The 22,578-nt window shown below is 49.6% G+C and overlaps 7 protein-coding genes across 7 annotated transcripts; 5 read left to right on the top strand and 2 right to left on the bottom strand.

The window, feature by feature from the left end:
• The first annotated feature begins 29 nt into the window (after window positions 1–29).
• BDV59DRAFT_169668 (RINT-1 family protein) lies at window positions 30–2,796 on the top strand. Its single transcript, XM_073688288.1, has 5 exons — window positions 30–204; window positions 275–522; window positions 571–876; window positions 922–1,063; window positions 1,110–2,796. Exons 1-5 carry the CDS (start codon window positions 55–57, stop codon window positions 2,712–2,714), a joined length of 2,451 nt encoding a protein of 816 aa, XP_073551810.1. The 5' UTR covers window positions 30–54; the 3' UTR covers window positions 2,715–2,796.
• A 73-nt stretch (window positions 2,797–2,869) lies between these two features.
• On the bottom strand, window positions 2,870–9,064 carry BDV59DRAFT_190886 (uncharacterized protein; the record flags this gene model as incomplete). The annotated part of the gene is made up of 4 exons (XM_073691817.1): window positions 2,870–4,525; window positions 5,141–7,213; window positions 7,635–8,952; window positions 9,045–9,064. 4 exons carry the CDS (start codon window positions 9,062–9,064, stop codon window positions 2,870–2,872), a joined length of 5,067 nt encoding a protein of 1,688 aa, XP_073551809.1.
• A 600-nt stretch (window positions 9,065–9,664) lies between these two features.
• Window positions 9,665–12,209, top strand: BDV59DRAFT_190885 (Golgi transport complex subunit COG3; the record flags this gene model as incomplete). The annotated part of the gene is made up of 4 exons (XM_073691816.1): window positions 9,665–9,873; window positions 9,933–10,272; window positions 10,328–11,350; window positions 11,406–12,209. The coding sequence occupies 4 exons, from the start codon at window positions 9,665–9,667 to the stop codon at window positions 12,207–12,209; spliced, it is 2,376 nt and encodes a 791-aa protein (XP_073551808.1).
• Window positions 12,210–12,335: 126 nt separating this feature from the next.
• BDV59DRAFT_198483 (putative MFS transporter) lies at window positions 12,336–14,362 on the bottom strand (the record flags this gene model as incomplete). The annotated part of the gene is made up of 8 exons (XM_073693163.1): window positions 12,336–12,567; window positions 12,628–12,728; window positions 12,782–12,901; window positions 12,950–13,211; window positions 13,264–13,502; window positions 13,554–13,616; window positions 13,675–13,772; window positions 13,831–14,362. The coding sequence occupies 8 exons, from the start codon at window positions 14,360–14,362 to the stop codon at window positions 12,336–12,338; spliced, it is 1,647 nt and encodes a 548-aa protein (XP_073551807.1).
• Window positions 14,363–15,000: 638 nt separating this feature from the next.
• On the top strand, window positions 15,001–16,220 carry BDV59DRAFT_169659 (Gfo/Idh/MocA family oxidoreductase). The gene is made up of 2 exons (XM_073688286.1): window positions 15,001–15,536; window positions 15,600–16,220. Exons 1-2 carry the CDS (start codon window positions 15,108–15,110, stop codon window positions 16,071–16,073), a joined length of 903 nt encoding a protein of 300 aa, XP_073551806.1. The 5' UTR covers window positions 15,001–15,107; the 3' UTR covers window positions 16,074–16,220.
• A 214-nt stretch (window positions 16,221–16,434) lies between these two features.
• On the top strand, window positions 16,435–17,863 carry BDV59DRAFT_83842 (glutathione-independent formaldehyde dehydrogenase). The gene is made up of 2 exons (XM_073697174.1): window positions 16,435–17,012; window positions 17,060–17,863. Exons 1-2 carry the CDS (start codon window positions 16,655–16,657, stop codon window positions 17,821–17,823), a joined length of 1,122 nt encoding a protein of 373 aa, XP_073551805.1. The 5' UTR covers window positions 16,435–16,654; the 3' UTR covers window positions 17,824–17,863.
• A 4,256-nt stretch (window positions 17,864–22,119) lies between these two features.
• Window positions 22,120–22,482, top strand: BDV59DRAFT_169657 (uncharacterized protein). The gene has a single exon (XM_073688285.1). The coding sequence runs from the start codon at window positions 22,233–22,235 to the stop codon at window positions 22,404–22,406; it is 174 nt and encodes a 57-aa protein (XP_073551804.1). The 5' UTR covers window positions 22,120–22,232; the 3' UTR covers window positions 22,407–22,482.
• Window positions 22,483–22,578: the final 96 nt, after the last annotated feature.

The following is a 22,578-nucleotide window of genomic DNA, read 5'->3' as shown; positions in this document are numbered from 1 at the left end:
ACACCTTGCGCTTCTCTCACCTCCGCGATCTCCCCCGCCAACGTCCTCCCCACAATGGCCACCCCAACGCCAGCGCTGTCGTCGCATGAAAAGACTCGGGTGCAGGACTATCTGGACGACAAGATCCAGGTTTTTGCCGATTTTGAAAGTCTCGATTCGCTACTTGCCAGTCTACGTGCCCAGCACCAGCTGCAGCGAAAGCAGGTACTGTGCTGTGTCGCCCCTTCGCAGGCTGGAGTCCTCGCTCGTTGTAGTTACTGACGTTGTTCTGAAGCTCGCAGAAGCCGAAGAGGTCTTGTCCAATGCCACCAAAGCCTCCAACGAACATGCCGAGGCCACTCGGAAACGAGCCAACGAATTCAACGAACAACAAGCGGATATCGATCGACGCCTCAAAGCAATTACTGGGTCGGATGCTAGCGACGATGCTGCGAGGAGATTTGAAGCAAGCATAGAGAAGCTGCGGAGAGTGGAGATATCTAGGGGCTACGTGACCCTGTTGAAAGAAGCGGAAGAATTGAGGTACTTAACGCCATGCTACCTGGGACCACACCGGCTGATAGATTGCAGCAAGGAAGCTCTGGAATGTATCGATGATTCCCCTAGGGACGCCATTCAGCCGTACACTCGGCTACGAAATATTGCCGAGTCATTGAGGGATGCCCAACCTGCAGCCGAAGGGGCGGCGCCTCATTTGGTCGAACATGTGGGAAGACTCTCATCGGTACTTAGGGAACATCTGAAGGGTGACTTTTCTAAACGGTTACAAACGGTTTTGGAAGAGATGAAATGGCCTTCTAAAGAACTACACTTCCCGAACGATCTACAGACACAGTGGGCCGAGAACGTTGGGCTGCTACTCGACCTCCAAATACCGTCAGTCTTTTCCAACGTCTATTGATCTAGACTAACTGAGACCAGGGAGCTCAAACGCCGTGAACCTGCGAGTCCAGGTCTGGTCGATCCTCCAGTTCTGTTTCCCCTGGAGGTCATGGTACACCCGCTGGAACTCCGGTTCAGATACCACTTTAGCGGGGATAAGCCAACTAATCGACTCGATAAGGTATGTACTGCTGGGGTTTTCTGGAAGCATAACTAACTGAGCATAGCCCGAGTACTTCTTATCGCATGTCATGGACTTGGTCAACAACTTTGGCGGCTTCTTCGCTTCCTATCTACAGCCCATTTTTGACGAAAAGGCGAAGACTGTTGGACCTGACATGGAGTGGAATTTTTACAATGCGTCACATTCCTATATCACCGCTCTGCTTCCGGTTCTGAAACAGAAGATAGCGACTTTCCTTCCTCAAATCTCGAATCACCCGCAGCTTCTGAGTCATTTCATGCATGAATTGATGAGTTTCGACAACGATATCCGTGAATCTTGGAATTACTTACCCGATCCATATACGGAGGATAACTGGAAGGGTATGACGTGGGATGTCCTCACCAAAGGCGGCTGGTTTGACCGCTGGCTGGAGGTTGAGAAAGATTTCGCATTGGCCCGCTACAAGGAAATTGTTGATGCCCCTGATAGCGGCCATATCGACTATGATGGCGTCGAACTGACAGCCACCAAACCGACCAAGGCAGCTATCCGTGTCAACGATCTACTGGAGACAATCACCGAGCGTTACCAACCGCTCTCGTCATTCAGTCAGAAGTTGCGCTTTCTCATCGATATTCAGATCACCATCTTTGACCAATTCCACGAGCGACTGCATTCTGCATTGGAGGCCTATCTCGCTATGACATCTACTATCGGTCGCACCGTTCAAGGTGCGGATGGGCAAGCTAGTGTAGAGGGCGTTGCCGGACTGGAGCGGCTGTGCAGGGTCTTCGGAAGCGCAGAGTACCTGGAGAAGAAAATGGAAGACTGGAGTAATGAAGTGTTCTTTGTGGAACTCTGGTCAGAGCTCCAGGAACGGGTCCGAAAGAACAAAAATGGAGGCCAGAATGTGGCTGGGACGATGTCCGTTGCCGACGTCGCATCACGGACTTCACAAGCGGTCACCAATGGACAATACGGCAATGGTCAGGACCCTACAGCGGAGGGAGCGTTGTTTGATGAAACAGCGTCCGCATACCGTCGCTTACGACTCCGGTCCGAATCGATCATAACTTCAACGCTGAATTCGAATACACGATCAGCGCTTAAGCCATATTCCAGAGTCTCGACTTGGGCTACTGTATCATCCGCGTCGTCTACTCCTCTGCCTCCAACTTCCGACTTAGCTCCCGTCATGCGCACTCTGTCCACGGAGACCTCGTTCCTCTCTCGCACGCTGGGTGTCGCCCCCCTGCGTCGTATCGTGCGCCAGGTCCTCCTTTCCATTCAGTCTCATATATGGAGCAATGTCCTAATGCGGAATACGTTCTCCGCGGCCGGGGCGGCACAATTGATCAGCGATATGGATCATCTCTGCGGTGTCGTTGACACAGCACTTGGACCTGCAGCACAAGTTGGTGGATCCATGAAGGCTATGCGGAAATTGAGTGAGGGTCTCCTGCTTCTAGGGCTGACGAGCAGTGTGCCGAATGATGGATCACCCGGCAATGGAGGTCCCGCAGAACTAGGGTTATGGAATGTCGAGAAGAGGCTTTTCAAGGACAATGAAAGCGCAAGAGATGTTCTCGCTGAGCTTGGGGTTGAGACACTCACCGAGGCAGAGGCACGCGGCGTACTGGAGAGGAGAGCTGAGATAGGCAACTAAAGACGCCTAAGAAATTATCGTCAGCTATAGAGTACGTCTAGGCTTGAGCCGTAAAGTATAATGTCAACCCTGCATTGCATCGTAAGAAACATTTAATGTCATTTCTATGGAATTAGATGTTTATATTTTCTATTTTTAATAAACTCGCTTTCCGTCTACCGGTGGTGAACCACCGGCCCATGGCCACGTTCGCCCAGCGTCCGAAAATTAGTCGGAGCATTGCGAACACTCATGGAATCCACGATGGCAGGACCGACCTCCTCGATCGCCCGCACAAGATTCTCCACCGTCTCCCTCGTCGTCTGGACATTAACCACGCACCGGAAGAACTTCCCATCCCCAACTGCGTCCTCGTCACCACTCGGCGGGGCAAAGTCCACCATGAACCCCTTTGGAACGATGGCATGCGTCACCCGTTCGGTGACCTTACTGTTGGCCTTGCCGCGTTCGCTTTCATTCGACGCGATGCCGCGCGGATGCAGCAGCTTGCCGCCGGGAGCGTAGTAGAAGCATACCTGCAGACACGGCGGCAGGTTCTCACTGACGAGGATAAAGTTCGGATTCTCCGCGACCATCGTGGCCAGATGCGCGGCTACATCACATGCCGAGTCGATCTGGCGCTCGTACCCGGCCGTGCCGTAGTAGGTCCAGCCGAGGAACAGCTTGAGCGAGTCGGCACGTCGGCCGCACTGCAGCGTCAGGTCCGCCAGGTCCCACACTTCCGGTGAATCGGTCGCGAGCTCAGACTCGGTGGCGTCGTCGACCTCGCTGTCGTCGTCGTTGTGAAAGAGGTATCCGGCGGGGAGGGTGTTGGCACGGTGGAAGCGACGCAGGTCGGCGGCGAGCAGGAAGGAGCATGTCACAGGGACGCCCAGCATCTTGTGCGGGTTGATAGCGATGCTGTCAGCCTTCTCGGCGCCGGCGAGTTTGTGTCGCTGGCGCTGGGAAAAGGCGAACGAGCCACCCCAGGAACCGTCGACATGGAACCAGAGGTTGTACCGCTTGCAGATGGCCGCGATCTCGTGGAAGGGATCAAACGAGCCCATGACGGTGGTCCCAGCGGTGGCGTTGACGTAGAACGGCGTACGGTTCTCGTGGAGCGCCTTCTGGACCAGCTTTTCCAGCTCTGCCGCGATCATCCGGCCCTGCTTGTCCACCGGAACCGCCCAGACAGAACTACTACCCAGCCCGAGCATCTGGGCCGCCTTCTCAATGCTGTAGTGGCCGTGAGCACTCGTGAAGAGCACGAACCGATAGTCACCGTTACCCTCCTTTTTCGTGCTAGGGAACAGATTGTTGCGCGCGATCACGATGGAGGTAGTGTTGGACGCGGAGCCGCCCTGCACTGAGATCCCGCCAGCACGAGGACCGGTCAGACCGAAGAGCGACGCTAGCTGCTTCCCGGTGTGTTTTTCGATGACAGTGAGAGCTGGTGACACTTGGTAGACATGGACGTTTGTGTTCAGGGCCGCGAGGATGAGCTCTGACGCAACACCCGGAGCGTTGGTCGACGCATACAGCTTGTCCAGGAAACCCTGATGCCAGGTGTTGACGGAAAACCGCAGGACTTGGCGCAGCACGTCGACAAGTCCATCTTGACCTGTTCCTTGCGCGGGAAGATCCAATTGAAGGAGTTTCTGCAGCTCTTCGGGTTTCTTGTAGTCGACTAACGTGGACGTGGTGGGCTGGGGTGCGTGTCCGTTGGCTCCGTTGGTCCCATTGAGGCCGTTCTTGAGCGCATCTGGGCCGAGGGTGTTGTCATCGGCGGCTTGAATGAAGGGAATGAGGAGGTCCTCGACTGTGCTCAGAAGCTGAGCGGGCGAAGCTGTTGGTTAGTATGGATGGGTCGGATGCTTAGCGAGCCAGGCGACTCACCTGTCGCACCTCCTCGGCACGGTTTAGCGATAGAGAGGCCATATATACCGAGTATAAGAGTTTATAATATATAGACCCATATATCAGACACTTGGTAGAAATACCATGGGGTTTCCCACCGGCGAAGAAACGTCAATGACGAGATCGCTTCCGCTTTCCGGACGGATTCAACGTCGGCTAAACCCACAGTTCCAGGTGGAACCACAACCAGACCGGGTCAATCATGTTTGTCAGCAGGTTGGATTCTGTCGAGGCCATGGTGGGATGTCTGGAGAAATTGCGAAACCCCGCGACGATCTGACATCATGGGCCGCGAGGGTTTGGTTGGTTGGTTGCGAGTGAAGGGATTTATTTAGTCGAGGACGGTTGATTCTAGTGTCGGAGATATACCGACATACAGTAAGGACATACGGAGTCGTGGGTGGGAGGATGCGAGGAAGCTCTTGGATACGCAGTAGATCATCCTGCAGCATATTGCTTTTTTGTGGGTAATATTATCCCCACTACATACACTTTACTATCTATACATCAGCCGTTCATTTCGCAGCAACTCCCTTCGCCTTCGCCTCCTCTGCCTTGGCTGCGAATCGAGCTCGTGCCAATTCAATCTTCGACTTAGGTCGCTCTCCAGACGTGTTCTCTCCGTCAAGTCCCTTGGCCTTGGCGGCCCATTCGCCTCGTCGTCGCTTGTAGAGATCCATCGACCAGTTTCGCCATACAGCGCGCCCCACGAACGAATCCCGGAGCGCCAGTTCGTGCTGGGCCAGCTCCTGTGCCATCCGTTCTTTGACGAAGAAGATATCCTTGGTCGCTGACCACAGGGCATCGACCACACGAGAGCCACTACTGTCAAGCGCAAGATTGTAGAGATGACCAATGAATCGCGAAACAAACTGTCGGCGGAACTGCGGGGTGGAGGTTGAGACCGTAAGAGCCTGTTGGATAACACGGGATGCGGTGGGATCTTTCGAGATTCGAACGAGCGAGTCGGATGATTGCGCAAGCAGACTGGAGTAGACCAGGCCGCTCACATTTCCGGGGGCGGTCAACATGGCTTGAGCAAGTAAGGAACCATGCAATTTCTCAGCTGCGCGGGAACCGGGCGTCGGTTCTTTCATCTTGTCCGATTCTTTCGCATCTTCCTTGCTGTCGTCCTCAAGCCGAAGCATTTGGTTCAACCGGCGCGCAGGATCCTTGTCATAAGAGGCCTCCAGAGCCCCGGCGAGTGATGTTGTATTAACACCGCGCACAATACAACGCTCAATGAGCGTTTTGGGCACGATGGTTCTCGATCGCTCAATGAGATTCGGAATCTGAGGGGAAAGCGATTCCACGGCCTGTTGAAGGTCATCCTTTCCAAGCCTTTCTAACACCCGGAGAACAACATATCCGGCCGTTTGGTTGCGCGCGAGGGAGGTCATCTGATCGCGCATGAAGTTCCTGTAGAGACTCTTGAAGAGCTTTCCAGGCATGTATCGTACAATGGTTTCGAGGAGCCGGGATCCCACAGAATCGTAGAGCAATCCACGAGTGAACGAGGTGGTCTCTGTACCTTCTTCAAACTGCTCGTCCGGAATTAGCCGTCTGATGACGGACTTTGGGTCTTTGGCGCTGGACTTTCCGAAATGCGACAGCTCCAGATACACCAACACTTGCAACACGGGATTTCCGACCGGATGCGTAGCCAGAGCTCTCAGATATGTGTCGTCCAGCACGGCAATCATGTCGTTCATGATCTTTTTCAAGGTCGATTCGAAGGATTCCGGTACTGGCCTTCTCTGTGAAACAGTACTCTCTTGCGGATCGTCGTTCAACAGACCCAGCCTCTCCTTCTTTCGACTTGCGACGACCGAGTCACTTGTCGACAGATCTACCGGCTCACCAGCCAAAACCAAGAGAAGGACCCGGATTGTATGAGAGGCAAACCGCTCCGTCAGAAGATAACCCCAGTTTCCTTCCAATTCTTCGACAACCTTCATGAACATTTCCGCGAGCGTCAGTTCGGGCTCCGGCTCCTCATCCTCATCTTCAACTTCTGCCTTGTTCCCCTTCTTCTTCGAAACCTTCTGCGTAACACCGGGCGCTGCATTTATAAAAAGCGTCTCGCAGCAATGGCTCGCGAACCGATGCTGAACGAGGTGCAAGAAATGTCCGACGAACTTGCTGAACAATCTCCGGATCTGATGAATATCGGACATCGACATAAGCTTCTCCATGAGTCGAGAGCACGATTGACTGCAAGCAATCTTGAGTTCTTTGCCCCTTGCCTCTTTATAAACACTCTCAACGAATATGCGACGCTCCTCCGTGTCCTGGAACTGGTTCAATTCCAGCACCTCGTTGGCCCGCGCAAAGTATTCCTGCTCTTCGCTGTCCAGAAGACCATAAAAGGGCATGTCACCGGAGCCAGTAACCTCCTGATTGTCGCCCTCAAATTTTTCTCCTTCAACATCGTTCCCCAAATCCAAGGGAATATAGTCCGCTCCTTCAACGAAATCGGTCGCGGCGTGCTGCTCGTCGGTTGACGGCTTCATGCGTTTTGCGGCAGGGTCTTCGGGCGCGTCGTCGCGCTTTCGCTTGGAGACATCCTTCTGGGCCTTTTCTGCCGCACGGCGGCCTCTCTTCTGCTTTTCGCGGGGCATGATTCAGTATGGACGAAGAGCGTTCTGGTTGAAATTCTCTTTTTCCCTTCGCTGGAAATTTTTTGGGATAAGCGGTGGTCCAAGCGTCTTCCGCGGAGTCGCCCTGTTTGTCTAGTTTGCATCTTCGCTGTTCGTCTTCGACACCTTCGTGTTGGTATGTACAAAATATGGAGTATCCATGATTCCAAGACTTTCGTTCTTCTTCTCCATCCCGGTATCTGTGCATGGTTGTATGGCTAGAATCAAGATCACTCTGAATTCCTGCATTGCTACATTCCTAGGAATTTGGAAACGGATATGAAAATATATTTCAGACGGGACAATACAAATTCAGCGTCACTATTCATAAGTACAGATTAACACATCCAAGAAACTAATTTACATGATTATGGCTATTTCATACACGAGAGTAAATCCCAGAGACGTGTCGTCCGCACACAACCCGTTGTTCCATGCTCACTGTCCTAGATCCAGCTTTCGCTTTATGACGAGGCATGATCTGCAGTCGAGCTTCCTCGTCTTCCTTTCCATTTTCTGGAGGTGAATTGATATATGCCGGCTTAGACATATTGGTCCTCTTTCCCGTACCGAGCTGGAAATGCTCGTTGCCTCCCCACCAGAGGGCATCGTAGCCCCAATCATCCGTCTCGTTCAAAGACGTAGTGGGAGAGGCCTTCATGTGAACCTTGTTGTCCATCACCGCGGAGACATGTGTCGTGCCAACAGCGAGGTCACGTAAACGAATGGGGGAGAGACTCTTCGATTGTTCATCATACTCGAACAGACCGCTCAGCGCCTTGACCTTCGTCGGAGAATCCTGAATATGTGTCCATTTGCCGTTTCCAAGGGCACCCCAAATGCCCCGTCCGCATGCCCAGGTGTCAGCCGTTACTCGGTCTAAGTCGCGGATGGTAGAAGGATTCTCATCGGGGCCCACGATTCGTTTCACATCTACTGTCAAAAAGCTGTTCGCTCCCCCAGCGGCAATTCCGGTCACCTTAGGAAACCACATATTACCCCGGTAGAGATTCCTCACCGGGAGTAGCGTAGGCGTATCGGTAAACGGCAAAGAAGGGTCGAATGACATGCCCAGCTGTCCGAAGGAGTTGTCACCAAAAGCAAATACGCTGCCATCCTTGCTCAAAGCCAACGAGTGGTAATCACCAGCCGCAATTTGGACAATCTTATAGCCACTGAGTGCCCTGACTTCGTGACAGGTATCCACAGGCCCCTTTGGCCGAGTCGCCCACGTTAGGCCCGGGACGCCAAGCTGTCCGAACGAGGGGTACGATTCAGTCGAGGAGGCTACGGAGAAGACACGGCCACTGCTCGTCAAAAGGAGTGCATGTTCGAGTCCTCCGCGAATAGCATTGACCTTTTCACCTAGCTTCAGACCTGGCTGCAGCACGCGATAGCTCACACCAGAGCTTCCAGACCAGAAGGGTATCCATGAACTTTCCTTGACCTTTTTCCCGGAAAGTTGGTCAGCCTCCGCGATAGGTATGGAGTAGACCCTGCCGTCTGACGATAGTGCGAGAATCCGGTCGCTGGACATGCAGAGAGAAGTCAAGTTCTTGCCCGTCAATGTCTTCGTGGGCTTGTAGTGAGATTTCGAATAGCCCTTTCCCCATTGAATCAAATCTCCCTTTTCATCAATCGCAGCGCCCGACTTGTCCGAAAGCTTCAGATCTCTGAGGACTTGTCCGTCGAAGTATGCCAATCTGCGGGGTGTTTTGATAACAGTCTCTTTCGACTCCGGGTCGACAACGCGAGAGGAATTGGTGCCCCAAAGATAAACACCGGGGCTTTTTACGCTTCTCTTCTTTTGAACATATTGCAAGCCCAACTCTCCAGATGTGGGCGAAAAGTCCCTAGCTTTTGGGGTTACAGAGCGTTCGGTTTGACCACCTTTGACAGCATAGGAATAAATCAGAAACGCCGTAGTACCCGCTCCTGCAAAACCTAGGGAATTCCAAAACCATCTCAATGAAGACTGGGGTTGTTCAGACGGTTTTGAGGTGTCGTTGGCATAAGTTCTCCGCCAGTGTATAGCGATCGGTGTACCGGTTCGAGGGAGGCGGCGAGAAACGGCGACGAGGCTCGTTGCGGGCTGTCGAGCTCGGGTTGTCCACATTATGCGCTTATAGATACATGTAAATGCGCATGTTGCAGTTTCGTGATAGGGTGGCGTTTAAGCGATGGGCACAGAGTTAAAAAAGGTCGAGACTTGTTGCGATGCTGACTTGCGTCAATAGCGTAAGCGGAAGGTAGCGGCAGAATACCGCAATGAAGCCGCCACGAAGGACAGTTCAGCTCCATTGGCAGCTACCATTTCCTCGCCAGCTTATGGCCCCATTATGACCGCTTGACTGCTCTGCGCCAGGGATTTTATCAGCATATATTCCGACTTACAGTGCTGGGTTCGATCTCAGGATGCGTCAACAAGCTGCGGGAAAGCGATCCCGCCGCCAAACGGCTCCGCCTCGACCACCCTTGGAGATTCAGGCCAAAGGCATCGCTGCCGCTGAAGCCGTCCCTGAAGTACCAGAATCGATCTCCGATATACATAATGAACTTGAATTTGGCCAATGGTACCATGATATTGAAGATAGCCTGCTGGAGACCAGCTACGATGAGTACCAGTATGTCCCCGCCATGTACCAGGAACGGCCCGGGAAATGCTGATAGCTGTTCGATATAGAGCCTGCCTCCATGAACTCCAAATGTCGAAATCACACCTCGATACACTACTATCTGATACATCCTCGACCCTTGATCTTCTCACCAGTCTGTCGCAAGACTTCAAAGCCGTGGAATTACAGACTTCCAATTTCCAGAAACAGTGCGAAGGGCTGCTTACGGCCCAGAGACGAGACTCGGAGTTAGCGACTGGTATTGAGGAAAATCTTCAATACTATGACTTTTTGGACCCTGCTTCAAGGCGACTCAATGCACCCGGAGCGGGTAATACAGTGCGCAGTCAGGAATTCTCCGATATGCTGAGGCGGTTAGATGAATGCTTGGACTATATGGAGACGCATGTTAGTGAACCCCCCTCCACCAATGCTACAGATTGTGCTAACTGTCCACTTTAAGCCTGACCAAAAAGAAGCTAGCGTATATCGCTCCAGATACAGATTGCTTCTCACACGAGCCCTCACCCTAATTCGAGGACACTTCGTTTCGGCCCTTCGAGATGTGTACCTAAGTGTCTCCAAGAAAATCGCAGATAAGCAGCTCAACGAAACCACTATGTCGGCGCTGCTTTATGCAAAGTTCAGAGTTGGTGCGCCAGGATTGAAACAAATCGGACTGGAGATCCAGAAGCGAGCTGTGCCTCCTTTGGATCCCGACCAAGGAGCGGAAGCTGAATACCAAAGCCTCCTAAATGAGCTTCATTCTAATTATGCTGCCATCCGCAGCAAACTGATCGTACCGCTGGTGCAAAAGAACTTGAGTGATATTGCACAGGCCCCGAGTACGTCGAAGGACCTCGTTTCTTTTGCCCGTGGTAGCATCAGCTATATTCGTGGTATCTGTTTGGATGAATTTGACTTATGGGGTGAATGGTTCCATGGGTATGGAGGATTGTACGATTTCTTGGAGACGATCTGTGAGCCTCTATACGACTATCTCCGGCCACGAATTATACACGAGGATAAGATCATTCGGCTTTGTCAGCTGTGCACTCTGCTCCAGACCCGGTATTTGTTTGATCAGGATGAGGAAACAGAAAGCCCCGATGCGAACCAACTTGATTTCCACTCTTTGATCCAGCCAGCCCTGGAGGATGTTCAGACTCGCCTAGTGTTCCGCGCACAAGCCTTCCTTCGCGATGAAATTGAGCGGTATAAGCCTCGAGCGGAAGATCTCGATTACCCTGCACGTAACAAGCAGGGGTTGATATCCGTTTCAGAAGGTCAGATATCAGGTCGGAAAATTGCTCCTGCCGACGCTCTGGTGAATATCTCCAAGCCTACGAAGCAGGGTGAAGACGGAGCGGACCCCTCTGATCAGGACTCCAAGTGGGATTTTGAATCCCAAGCTGCTTTTAGTGGTTGGTACCCAACATTACGGAAAGCTATTTGGCTGTTGAGCAGGATTTATCGCTTGGTAAATGTATAGGAACCTCCGTTCAGTTGTACGGCTTTTGTGAACTGATAAATGTATGCAGTCTACCGTTTTCGACGACCTGGCACACCAGATTGTCCACCAGACAAACGATTCCCTCCATCAAGCGAGCTCAGTGATTTCTAACAAATCAAGCCCCACGGATGGACAGCTCTTCCTCATGAGCCATCTGCTTATCCTCAAACAGCAGATCGTTGCTTTTGATATCGAGTATGTCGCACCTGAAGTGTCATTCGACTTTTCAGGCGTCACCAGCACTTTCTGGGAACTTCGCGAGCGTGGTGGACTTTTCAATCCGCGCAATCTTATGCGTCTTGTTGGTCATGGGCTATTACCCCGTGTTGTAGAGAACATGCTCGATGCCAAAGTTGAACTTGATGGACGGTTAAGGACTGTTATAAATGACTTCATCAACGGGTTCGCCACAAAAATGACAGCCTCCCTACCAGCAAAGTTTGTCGATACACGGAATCTCCAACGCGGAGAGTTGATCTACCCGACTTGTCGGAATATTGAGAAGGAGGTTCCGGAAATGCGCAAGATCCTGAATGATTATCTTGATGATTCCCGGATGAAGGAAACGCTTGTCGGTGCAGTACAAGATCGTGTGATACAAATATACGAGGACTTCTTTGGGAAATACACATCTTCCGAAAAGAGCAAGGGAAAACCTGTCAGCAAGAAGGGCAAGGGACGCGAAGATGCCGTGTGGGACGTTGATACATTTGCAGAGTGGTGTGAAGGTGTCTTCCGAGTTGGTATCGCCGGACCTGACGATGACGACGTTGATGTATTTGCGAGTCGCAGCGTGAGCCGGACTGGTAGCCTTGGGTCTCAGTATCGCTGACAATTCTCAACTCGTGGTGCTCATAGATATTTGCCTTCTTATGTATACATTTTTCACATAATTGAAACTTCTGCACCTGTCTATGCAGTTTTTAGGAGTTAATATCCGTCCATTTCTGGATAACTATCAATAGACAAAAACAAAGTCCTCGTTCTTTAAGTCAGTAGTATCGGCGAAACCTTTGTCACCCAGTTGACGATCATCGGGTGCATTCTCAATATCTTCCAACTCCATCGCCTTGCTGCCCAAGTCTTTCTTTGCTAACATGGATTCATCGATAATCTGGGCAGACTTCCCCATCTCACGTCTCTTCTTGGCGTGTTTCTTGTTTAGGTATACTAAATAGAGATTGGTAATTCTGTTTGACCGAACCTTAGCATGTCTGTTCCGAGGTTTCATCCAAGCGGTGTGTACTCACATTGCAAAAACACCTACTAGCACGAATAGGATCAGATTTGAAATGAGGCCGGGTCGATATAGAGGTGCTTGATCTGTCGAATACAGCTGGGGACCGATGACCTGTGGCTTTACTTTAGCACATATTAAAACAAAGGGAGTTGATTTGCACAGACATTGCCAGCACACATCCCAATCAGAACTACCGCAGAGGTACATTTTCTCTTGGTATCTCCGGCAGTATTCTGCGCTTCCCAGGCATAAACTAAGGGCGTGATAGCTGCTAGGAAGGAGACCTGTTCCAGTGAGCATATATTAATCTTAAAACACTTGGGTGTGCCAACCAAATAGTAGCCAAACAATAAGACACCCTTCTGATCGCGAGGAACGACGATCATTAACAGCGTACCAATTGCTGCGACAATTGCAAATCCCACGATCACGAGTCCCTTCCGCTGGAACCGCGTGGCCAACCAACCTCCACCGATGATGGCAATTATTTGGATGACGCCGAAGGGGATATTGAAAAGGATCGTCTCGAAACTGTTGTAGCCGAATGATTTAATGATGAGATTACCAAAGGTGCTGATACCGCCACTGGGAATTCTGCTCCATGTCAATGTCTCAAATCCTGTAGCAGGGGTGGGGCAACTCTTACGATATAGTCACAATCAGGAAAAACCAGCACCATGTCTTCAGATCATAAAGCGTTTCCCAGACATGATCCCACCGCCACTCTCGGGAGATAATGCCCATCTGGTTGGCTCGCAGTCGCTCAACGGCGATCACCTTTTCACGATCGCTGAGGCATTTCGCCTCCATTGGTGAGTCTGGCATGAATATGAGGACGAGCAGGGAGTATGCGACGGTGAGGAGACCACAGAACATGAAGATGATCTATTGCCACGGAGTCAGTTGCGTTTTGGGTATGGTGATCGAAGCACAAACCTGGTATGAATATAGAGTATCGCTGTGGATATGGCCGAGCCCATAGGTGAATAGGCTGCCAACCTGCGGTGCATTAAGTCATCTATGTTGTCTAGCTTGTTGGAATCGAGAAAACGCGTACAATAAAAGTAACTCCATTCATTCCGTTCCATAGCGCAGTGCGAAGTGTCTGTTCGCTTCGTCGCCACCACATTTGAGTCACGGCCACGCAGGAGGGTGCTGACCAGTACGTCAGTTTGATAAAGGTGAACGCGAATCGAAAGGAACAAGTAATTACCGATCATAGCCTCGAAAGCGCCCAGAGTAAATCGCAATCCAAGCAGGCTTGAGAAATCAGTACACGCTGCCATGATAGCTAACGAGCTTCCCCAAAGCAGAATGGCACTTCCTATGAGCTTTCCAGTGGGAGCCTTGACCAAGAGGAATGCTGCAATTGGTTGCATAACTAGCTGAGCTAGGTAGAGAATCGAGCCCAACCAGGAGTACTGCTGACCATGGAGGTTTGCATCCTCGACAATGCCAAAGATGGATACGTAGGACAAAGAAGATTTGTCCAGCTGCTGGAAGAAGTATGCGCCTAAGAGGAGAGGGAGAATGCGACGGTCGATTCGTTTCAAAACCGCGTTTTCTTCCTCTAGAGTAAAGGAGTGATCTTGATCTGTGTTAGCCAGGAATTGTGCCGCCTTTTCTCGTATAATATCGTTGGCGTCCTTTGATCGAGTCGGACGGCCGCTATTGTCATTGCTGGCAGGGTTAGGGTTATTGACGGCCGTGATGGCATCTTGAGGGCTTGCATCATCGGACACCATACTGAGACACTGCTCTGTAAAGAGTAAATGCCAGCAATCTTCTGTCTACGCTTGGCCGTGTCAGTGCTCCCAGCGTTTATTTATTCCAACTCCTCCATGTCGGTCCATATTTAACCGATCCCATTGCAGCCAAGACACCATACGATCCTTTTACCCCAATTGAAGCAATGGCTCGTCAAGCATCCTAACTCTGTTTTCTAACTCCTAGAAATTTTTGGAAGTTCTACTTCCCCGCATTACATCGCGAGCTGTGATTCATGGAAAATCAGGTATTTAGCCGGGCTAAGATCTGCATGGGTGCAGGTGATCCTTCGCGTCGGGGTAATTCATTCCAGCATCCCCGCATTTCCTGGACTATATACAAGGCCGCTTTTCTGTACCTAAAGTTAGCTAATAGCCACGCAACCTGTTATTACGGACTGGTTTCAACACCATGAAGAGATACGCTTTGGTTGGCACCGGTGGCCGGGCCATGTTCTTCTACACGGCCATCGTCCGGGACTTCCCTGTAACTGCAGAGCTTGTAGCCTTCTGTGACACCAACACCACTCGCATGGCCTATGCAAACTCCAGGATCCAGGCTTTGGGACATACGGGCGTGCCTACTTATCCGGCCAGCGACTTCGACCGTATGATTGAAGAAACCCATCCTGACGAGATCATTGTGACGACGATCGACCGCACCCACCACCGCTATATAGTTCGCGCTCTGGAACTGGGATGTAACGTCATCACAGAGAAGCCGATGACCATTGATGCACCTCGTTGTCGCCAGATCATTGACACAGTCGACCGCACCAAACGCCAGGTCCGCGTGACTTTCAACTATCGGTATGCGCCGCACAACAGCAAAATTGCAGAGCTGCTGGCGTCAGGAGCTATCGGTGATGTTCATTCGGTACACTTTGAATGGATGCTCAATACATCGCACGGCGCGGATTACTTCCGTCGCTGGCACCGTGACAAGCGCAACAGCGGAGGGCTATTAGTGCATAAGTCCACACATCATTTTGACCTTGTCAACTTTTGGTTAGGAACAAAGCCAGAAACTGTGGTTGCCATGGGGGATTTGCGGTTCTATGGCAAGGAGAATGCCGAGGCAAGGGGGGAGAAGAAGTTCTATTCTCGTGTGTCAGGCAGTGAAGCTGCCCGGGATGATCCCTTCGCCCTGCATCTGGACCAGAATGAGCAGCTGAAGGCTTTGTATCTCGATGCAGAGTGGGAGGACGGATACTACCGGGATCAGAGCGTCTTTGGCGATGGAATCAGCATTGAAGATACAATGGGAGTGATGGTGCGCTATCGCTCGGGCTCGGTTTTGACATACAGCTTGACTGCGTATGCACCGTGGGAGGGTTTCCGAGTGAACTTCAACGGTAGCAAAGGTCGGCTGGAGGTAGAAGTCGTCGAACAATCGTACGTCAACTCTGGCGGCGAACAGTCTCTTGAGGGTGCACTAGAGAGTCGGACGATCATTCTGCGACCCCTGTTCGAGAAGCCTGTCGAGATAGAGGTTCCCACTGGATCAGGCGGCCATGGAGGAGGGGATCCTCAGCTGCTAGAGGATCTGTTTGGCACACGCCAAGATGATCCTCTCGGAAGAGCGGCAACTCACATTGATGGTGCGTGGTCTATTGCAACAGGAATTGCTGCGAATGAGTCGATGAGGAGAGGACAGATGGTGCGAGTGGAGGATGTATTGAAAATCTAGACCGTTAAATTGCATAGATAGTATAGATATGAGTGTTTGGAAGCTGTGAAATATTGACCACGGACCTTCCAGTGCAAAGCAAGATAGGACCGTACGATCTTCGGTGCTTCACTCCAATTTGCTCGTTTGGACATGTCAGAAAGAGCACTATACTTCTGTGGTGGAACATCGTCGGAGTTGCGAAAGCGATGCATGTGGATATATGCAACTGGATTACATTCCCCACTGTCATTCCATGGCCCACTCACGCAATACTAGAACGACGATCGACCCATATATCAGGAAACCCTTCCCTAGGCAGTAATAGTAGCCAAGCTGGATATATCGGTTGATGACGAGACATTTAAAAACACCAAGGATAGTTATATCGACTAAATGATTACGGTCTTGGCATTGATCTCCCTTGGTATGGAATGCTTATTTGCTTGATTACATTTCTAGGACTTATCTCCGGCGCGACTACACGAGGCAGAACTGTAGGCTACAAATAAATACAATGTTTCCCCTTGTCTTCCAATACTGCGTCGCTATCCTTTCTATTCGAAGTCAATCCAAGGGCATCTTTTCTCAGAATTCTTATCATGTCACTCAACACAACTATGCGAGCTGTTGTTTACAATGGCAACCCGTACCAAATGTCGGTAATGGATATGCCTCGTCCTAATATCGTGAATCACACAGATGCCGTCGTTCGTATCACCACGTCGGCCATCTGTGGCTCTGATCTACACATGTACCACGGGGTCCAGGGCGGCTCTCCACCCTTTGAAATGGGTCACGAGGCCATTGGATATATCTCAGAGATTGGTGATGCAGTGTCTTCTCTTAGAGTTGGAGAATATGTTGTGATTCCTGACAATATAGCCTCGGGCCACTTGGACATGCATCCTCCAACCATGGATTCGTTCGGCGGAGGCACAGGATTAGGTGGTTTGCAAGGTATTATCATCATGTCCTGGTATTTAACACTCTTACTAATGATGTAGCCGAATACGCGCGCGTTCCTTTCGCCGATGACTCGCTGATCCCTGTCCCATTAACAGCAAACACGACCAACTCCTCCATCGAACGGGACTATTTGACCGTCTCTGACATCTTCGCAACCGGCTGGTCAGCACTCACGTACTCTGGATTCGAACCTGGTGACACAGTAGCTGTTTTTGGAGCTGGACCGGTTGGACTCCTTTCGGCATACTCCGCTATCCTCCGAGGTGCATCGAGAGTTTACTCTGTTGATCATGTTCCATTGCGCCTGGAGAGGGCGGCGTCCATAGGAGCCATTCCAATAAACTTCAATGAGTCCGATCCCGTGCAGCAGATTTTGGACCAGGAACCATATGGTGTCACAAGGGCTGTTGACTGTGTTGGCATGGAAGCTGTTAACCGTGACGGTATAATAGACGAGGGCATCGTGACAGAGAATATGGTCGCTGTTGCCGCCATTCAAGGGGGTATAGGCCAAGTTGGTGTCTATATGGCCCAAGAGAGTTCCCCCGGTGCGCCGTTGGGAGACACCTTGTCACCAAACATCTCGTTTCCGATCACTGACTTCTTTGAAAAACACCTGCGATACGAGGCTGGAGTCGTCGACCCTAAAGTAGTGGCACCGGAATTGGTTGAACTGATTGCTTCAGGACGAGCACATCCAAGTTTTATAGCCAGTGCAGTTATCGATATTGAGGAGGCTCCGAGATACTACGAGCGATTTGACCGACATGAGGAGATCAAAGTCTATATCCGATTTCCGTAGACAGCGGCAATACATAAGTCAAAGATGATGCTACCACAACGATGATTAGTTGCATAAACCACTCTATGTTCTTTGGACTTAGATCCCCAGTAGACCATGTTAGAACCCTCAGTATTGGTTGTTAGTGACAGGCCTAAACTTGCATTTATCACCTCCCCTTGCCATACCCATGATCACTTGGCAACGTCATCCTCACTTCTGATAGGAAAGAACTGGATATCTGCCTCTGACGTTATTGTGAATCGATCATCTCTGATGCCGTTGTTCTTTCCAAGCTTCAAGACGTAGCGCCCTAGAATTTCGACCGCAACTACCTTAAGCATTACAATAGCAATATTTTGACCTAAGCATCGCCTACTCCCAATCCCAAAGCGGAGAAATGAATACCGATATGCTGCAGGTGATATACTGAAAAATCTTTCAGGACGGAAGAGTTCACTATCAGAGCCCCAGATTGCAGGCGTAGTATTTAGTCGTTTCCAGTCAATAATAGTCGGGGTGTCGGCTGGAATAGGATAGCCTCCAATGATTTTCTCCATTGCAGTTTTCTCTGGAAGAGAGAACCCTTCCAACAGATAACGAATCAATAGACGTGAAGGAAGATGCTGCATTGTGATATGGGACTTACATAATGCAGGACTCATGCGAAGAGATTCCATGATTGCAAAATGGAGAAGAGTGTCCTTCTTCTCCACGTACTCCCTCAACTTGTAGGAAGATTTGTTCCTTTCTGAGTCAATTTCACGCCGAAGAGAAGCTTTGAGTGATTCATTTGCAGAAACATTGAGAAAGAGAAAGGAAGTCACAGTTGATGTCACATCTATGTTTGTGAACAGCAACTCATACATTGTCTGAAGGAACTGAGAAAGATGTCAGCTAGGCCGGATATTGGAGGAATATTAGCGCATACCTCTGCCTTTGAGATATGACCTAATTCGACACCCTCGAATATGTGAACAGCGGGACATCGAAGATGGTTCTTTATTAGTATTTACATATTAGCATCTGAAGTTACGCTAAAATGGATAGGAGAATTCTGTACCACTCGGGCCCTTGCAAGAATATCGTCATTTAATTTCTCCCAGGCCCTTTCAAATTTCTTCAAGCGGTATCTGAACTTAGTTGGGAAGAAACTGAAAAATTTGTATGGTGTCCATTTCCCAAAGATGGCATCGAGCATCAATGGCTCATGAAGGTCGTTCAGCAAGACTAATTCTTCATAGGTCTTTGCACGTCAGAATAGATATAAACATATAACTACCGCATGGAGAAGTAGATTACCTTCCTATCGAGAGCATCTCTATAGGCCATCATTCCAATCAAACGGAAAGGCAAAAATCGACAGGCCTCTGCTGTATTTCGAACAAACATGGATGCCGGACTAGTATTACCATGAGAGCCTTTCGACAGATTTGTTACCCATTGATTTATTCCCTAGCAAACATATCCAGCATGTTCATGCTCGCTGAGTGGGAAAACTGGGGGTCAAAGTGGGCACGAATAGCCACCCATTTCTGTCCCCCTTGTACACCAGCAGATTTCCCTAGGAGACTAGTCGTTAAAAGTAATGTCAGTGGTCCTGTCATAAATGTGAACAAGGGCACGATATACCGGCCGAAGGCGTCACCAAGATTCAAGTTTTTCCCTTTCATGTGATCTGCTAAACTATCAGATACCAAATGAGTAGGTTTTGGGCAATAGGACAAACCTTTTCCATCTTTTCGGTAGAATTCTTGTACATGTTCTGGCTGCGTGATGACCAATTCGCGAGTCCAACCATTCCAGACAAGGTATGGCTCTTCATTTGCCATCAGATATCCTTTCCGTGAAACATCGAGTCTTAAGACATTAATACTTGCTCGATCAGCGCTCTAGCTTACTGACCCATGAGAAAACCGACTATAGCGAGTATCTACTTTAAGCACCTTAATTTTCCGACCATTGATATCTCTGAAGTTCTTCCTCCCCTAGTAACAGTCATTATAACACGATGTTATGGATGAATCAAAGAGGACATGCATTTAAGAAGGGTTTCGAGTAGATAGCAATAAACATACAGAAGAGCACCATGACTAGTAGGGATCCTAGTTTGGTGCCTGAATCAGCATGAAGGCTATAGACAGAAATGTCTGGTAAATTCTCCTCAGAAATAATGGAATCCATGATTGCAAAATGAGCAGAGCAAAGTGGTGTTGATCATATTCCGCCTACACTTGAGGGATGATGGATGATTCTATCCATTCTTCTAGCAGTTCGCTAGCATGTGGACAAGATAGTCTCTCTATCCTATATATTGGAGTTATAATTACACGGTGGCTTGCTTTAGTGCTTATTGTCATTGCTTGCTTAGTACCAAATGCAAAACGCTCCGGGATGAAGCACTTGTAAGCCACTGAATTAGAAATGATTGGATATATTCGGAGTAGAATACTAAAGAGAATCTAAAGATATTCTAAAAATTTCTAAAGGAAGATAGTAAGCTGGAACATTGAACACGAAATGGCTATAGATCTGGTGCCACCTTGTCGTCATGTGAATGCCCGCAGTTGCTCTTCCAGCGAAACGATTCGATATCCCAATAGATCGCATTTTATTCGCATAGATGAGATGTCATAATGCTTTCGCCTTGGGATTAAATTCCATTCTTCATTCGGGAGCAGGTTTCGCTTGTTTCGGCTACACGCGTCACGATTTTGGAATACAACAGTGGACTGGGTCTTGGTTCCGAGTGCGAGCTTTCTCCTATCACACTTTTGCCCACCCAACGAGATTTATCTGCTAAAATATCTCTCGCCGTATAGTTATCTTCGGGTAGAGTACAATGAAAGAGTGGGTAGTGATGGATGTGTTAGAATGATCCAGTTGCACGCTGTACTACACAGCTAAAAGACGGTGAAGCTGGAACCTAAACGAGGCGTCAATGGACAATTTGCAGAATAATTGCTTAGGACATGTAATTTCTCGAGTCCGTGGGCTTCGGACACAAGGTTATACAGGAAAAGCCACACAGAGTAGATACGACAAAGACTTATGCTATATTACACAAACTAGTTTGCCAAATTCATTCTCCTGATTAACGCTATGGTCGGACACTTGCATATCTGTTGCTGATATACCATGGACGTCTTGGGGATTTACTGTAGCCAATTAGATAAGATCTGCCAGTTGGGTCACACTGCTTCACTTAGGATATGGGTTACATGCACGCTTCGACAGGTCATCAGTACATTTCCAAGCCACAAATTTGCTAATAAACCAGCTAATAGCGCGAATACGAGATGATGGATATGGAATTAATTTACTGAAAATTTCGGCATATCTTTTTCTGCGCTGGTAGGGTTTCTCATTGGTCCTTGTCCCTGAGGCTTTAGTGATTCTAAATATTCTCTCTTAAATACAGAGGCTTAGCTATAAATGCGACAGACAAAACTAAATACCCACTAGGAGACATTGTACTATAATCAATTCCCCTCGACGTCTTTGCCAAAATGGCTTCTTTTATTTTCCGCGCTTCTACTGCCCCCGAGTTTCCCCGTCCTCGCGGATCAATGTACACGGATCTAGTTTGAGCGGCTTCAGACGCTGCTGATGCCCTGACGCTTTACCGTGCTCTCATCCTAGCGAAAGACACCGATCCAGCCAGTGTTGGATTTACTGCATTCGATGCCCATATTGGTGATACCTCTTGCCAGCTTCGCGCTGCTATGATGCTCGACCTGACCAGGCAGCATAGAAAATGGGCAAAGACCAGTGGACACGCTCCATGGCTCGACAAGTACATTGATAAGCTAAGGGACTTGCGCGATAGAGGACGTGAGATGCTTGGCAAGCTGACAATCGATCGCATACACCCAGAGAAGCTGGGAATTGGGTCCAGAGAAGATACACCGACAGGTTTGTTGACCCATATGGATTGGCGCGAACCAGATATACCACATCATCTTGAAGCATTTTATCCAAAGCCTTCAGAGACAACAGAGGCAACAAAAGAAGCCTGTTTTCTTGATGAGAAGACATTGGACATGCCAACCTCATTTGATGACTACCTAGCCAGCTGGAGTTTGATGCAAAAGCCTATTGTATCGAGCCATGAATGGTATACATGGTGGCGGCTTGATGGAAATGCAGTAAGTTTTGCTGGTCCCATAGTATCTTGGGAAACTTTATCAGAGAATGTATCGGAATACAAAGATTCAGAAACCCAAATGAAGAGTATTCCAGCAAAATATCTCTCGCCTCTCTTGGATGGAGATGACATGGCTATGGCATGGGAGCCCTTGGATTCCAGAATGCTGGTTCGATTTATCACATTCTCCTTTGTATTATGAAAGTATAAGACATTTCATCGTTTCAAACATGTTGTGGGAACACGACTCAGCCCTGAAAATGCCATCTCTACAGGTGACGAGATGGTGCAGGACGTATGGAAGAAGCGTCCACTTGATGATTATCTTTATTCAAAATCCCCACGACGGATTTATCTAGAATTCGGTGCCATGCAAACTTGGGTCTCAGAGCTGAGTTGCGCATGGCTGTGCTATACCGCAAAAGCATCATCAGCTGCCCCCGGACTGGAACGGTAAGTCCGCGTCTTAGTGAATATGCGAGGCAAAAAAAGAGATCTGCTAACACCAAGGTCAATGGATAGACTTAGGTCGCGTACAATCCAGACTTCTGTCAAAAACGTGGCATCTATCCCGGTGTACATTGGCTATCTAGCTATTAGAGAGCACTGCGGAAAGGAGAAGGAATCGT

Source organism: Aspergillus ambiguus (assembly GCF_047715705.1).
Source record: "Aspergillus ambiguus strain CBS 117.58 unplaced genomic scaffold BDV59scaffold_3, whole genome shotgun sequence".
NCBI classification, from domain to species: domain Eukaryota; kingdom Fungi; phylum Ascomycota; class Eurotiomycetes; order Eurotiales; family Aspergillaceae; genus Aspergillus; species Aspergillus ambiguus.
Note: the sequence above shows the minus strand (reverse complement) of the source record. Positions and strands in the feature narration are given on the sequence as shown.

Excerpts from the sequence above, each read along its gene's own strand:
- BDV59DRAFT_169657 (XM_073688285.1), top strand. The coding sequence starts at position 22,233 with ATGGTGCAGGACGTATGGAAGAAGCGTCCACTTGATGATTATCTTTAT.
- BDV59DRAFT_83842 (XM_073697174.1), top strand. The coding sequence starts at position 16,655 with ATGTCACTCAACACAACTATGCGAGCTGTTGTTTACAATGGCAACCCG. Across the intron at positions 17,013-17,059 it reads AGGATTAGGTGGTTTGCAAG|CCGAATACGCGCGCGTTCCT; the intron begins GTATTATCATCA and ends CTAATGATGTAG.
- BDV59DRAFT_169659 (XM_073688286.1), top strand. The coding sequence starts at position 15,108 with ATGACCATTGATGCACCTCGTTGTCGCCAGATCATTGACACAGTCGAC. Across the intron at positions 15,537-15,599 it reads ATGATCCCTTCGCCCTGCAT|CGGGATCAGAGCGTCTTTGG; the intron begins CTGGACCAGAAT and ends GACGGATACTAC.
- BDV59DRAFT_169668 (XM_073688288.1), top strand. The coding sequence starts at position 55 with ATGGCCACCCCAACGCCAGCGCTGTCGTCGCATGAAAAGACTCGGGTG. Across the intron at positions 523-570 it reads AAAGAAGCGGAAGAATTGAG|CAAGGAAGCTCTGGAATGTA; the intron begins GTACTTAACGCC and ends GATAGATTGCAG. Across the intron at positions 877-921 it reads CTACTCGACCTCCAAATACC|GGAGCTCAAACGCCGTGAAC; the intron begins GTCAGTCTTTTC and ends AACTGAGACCAG.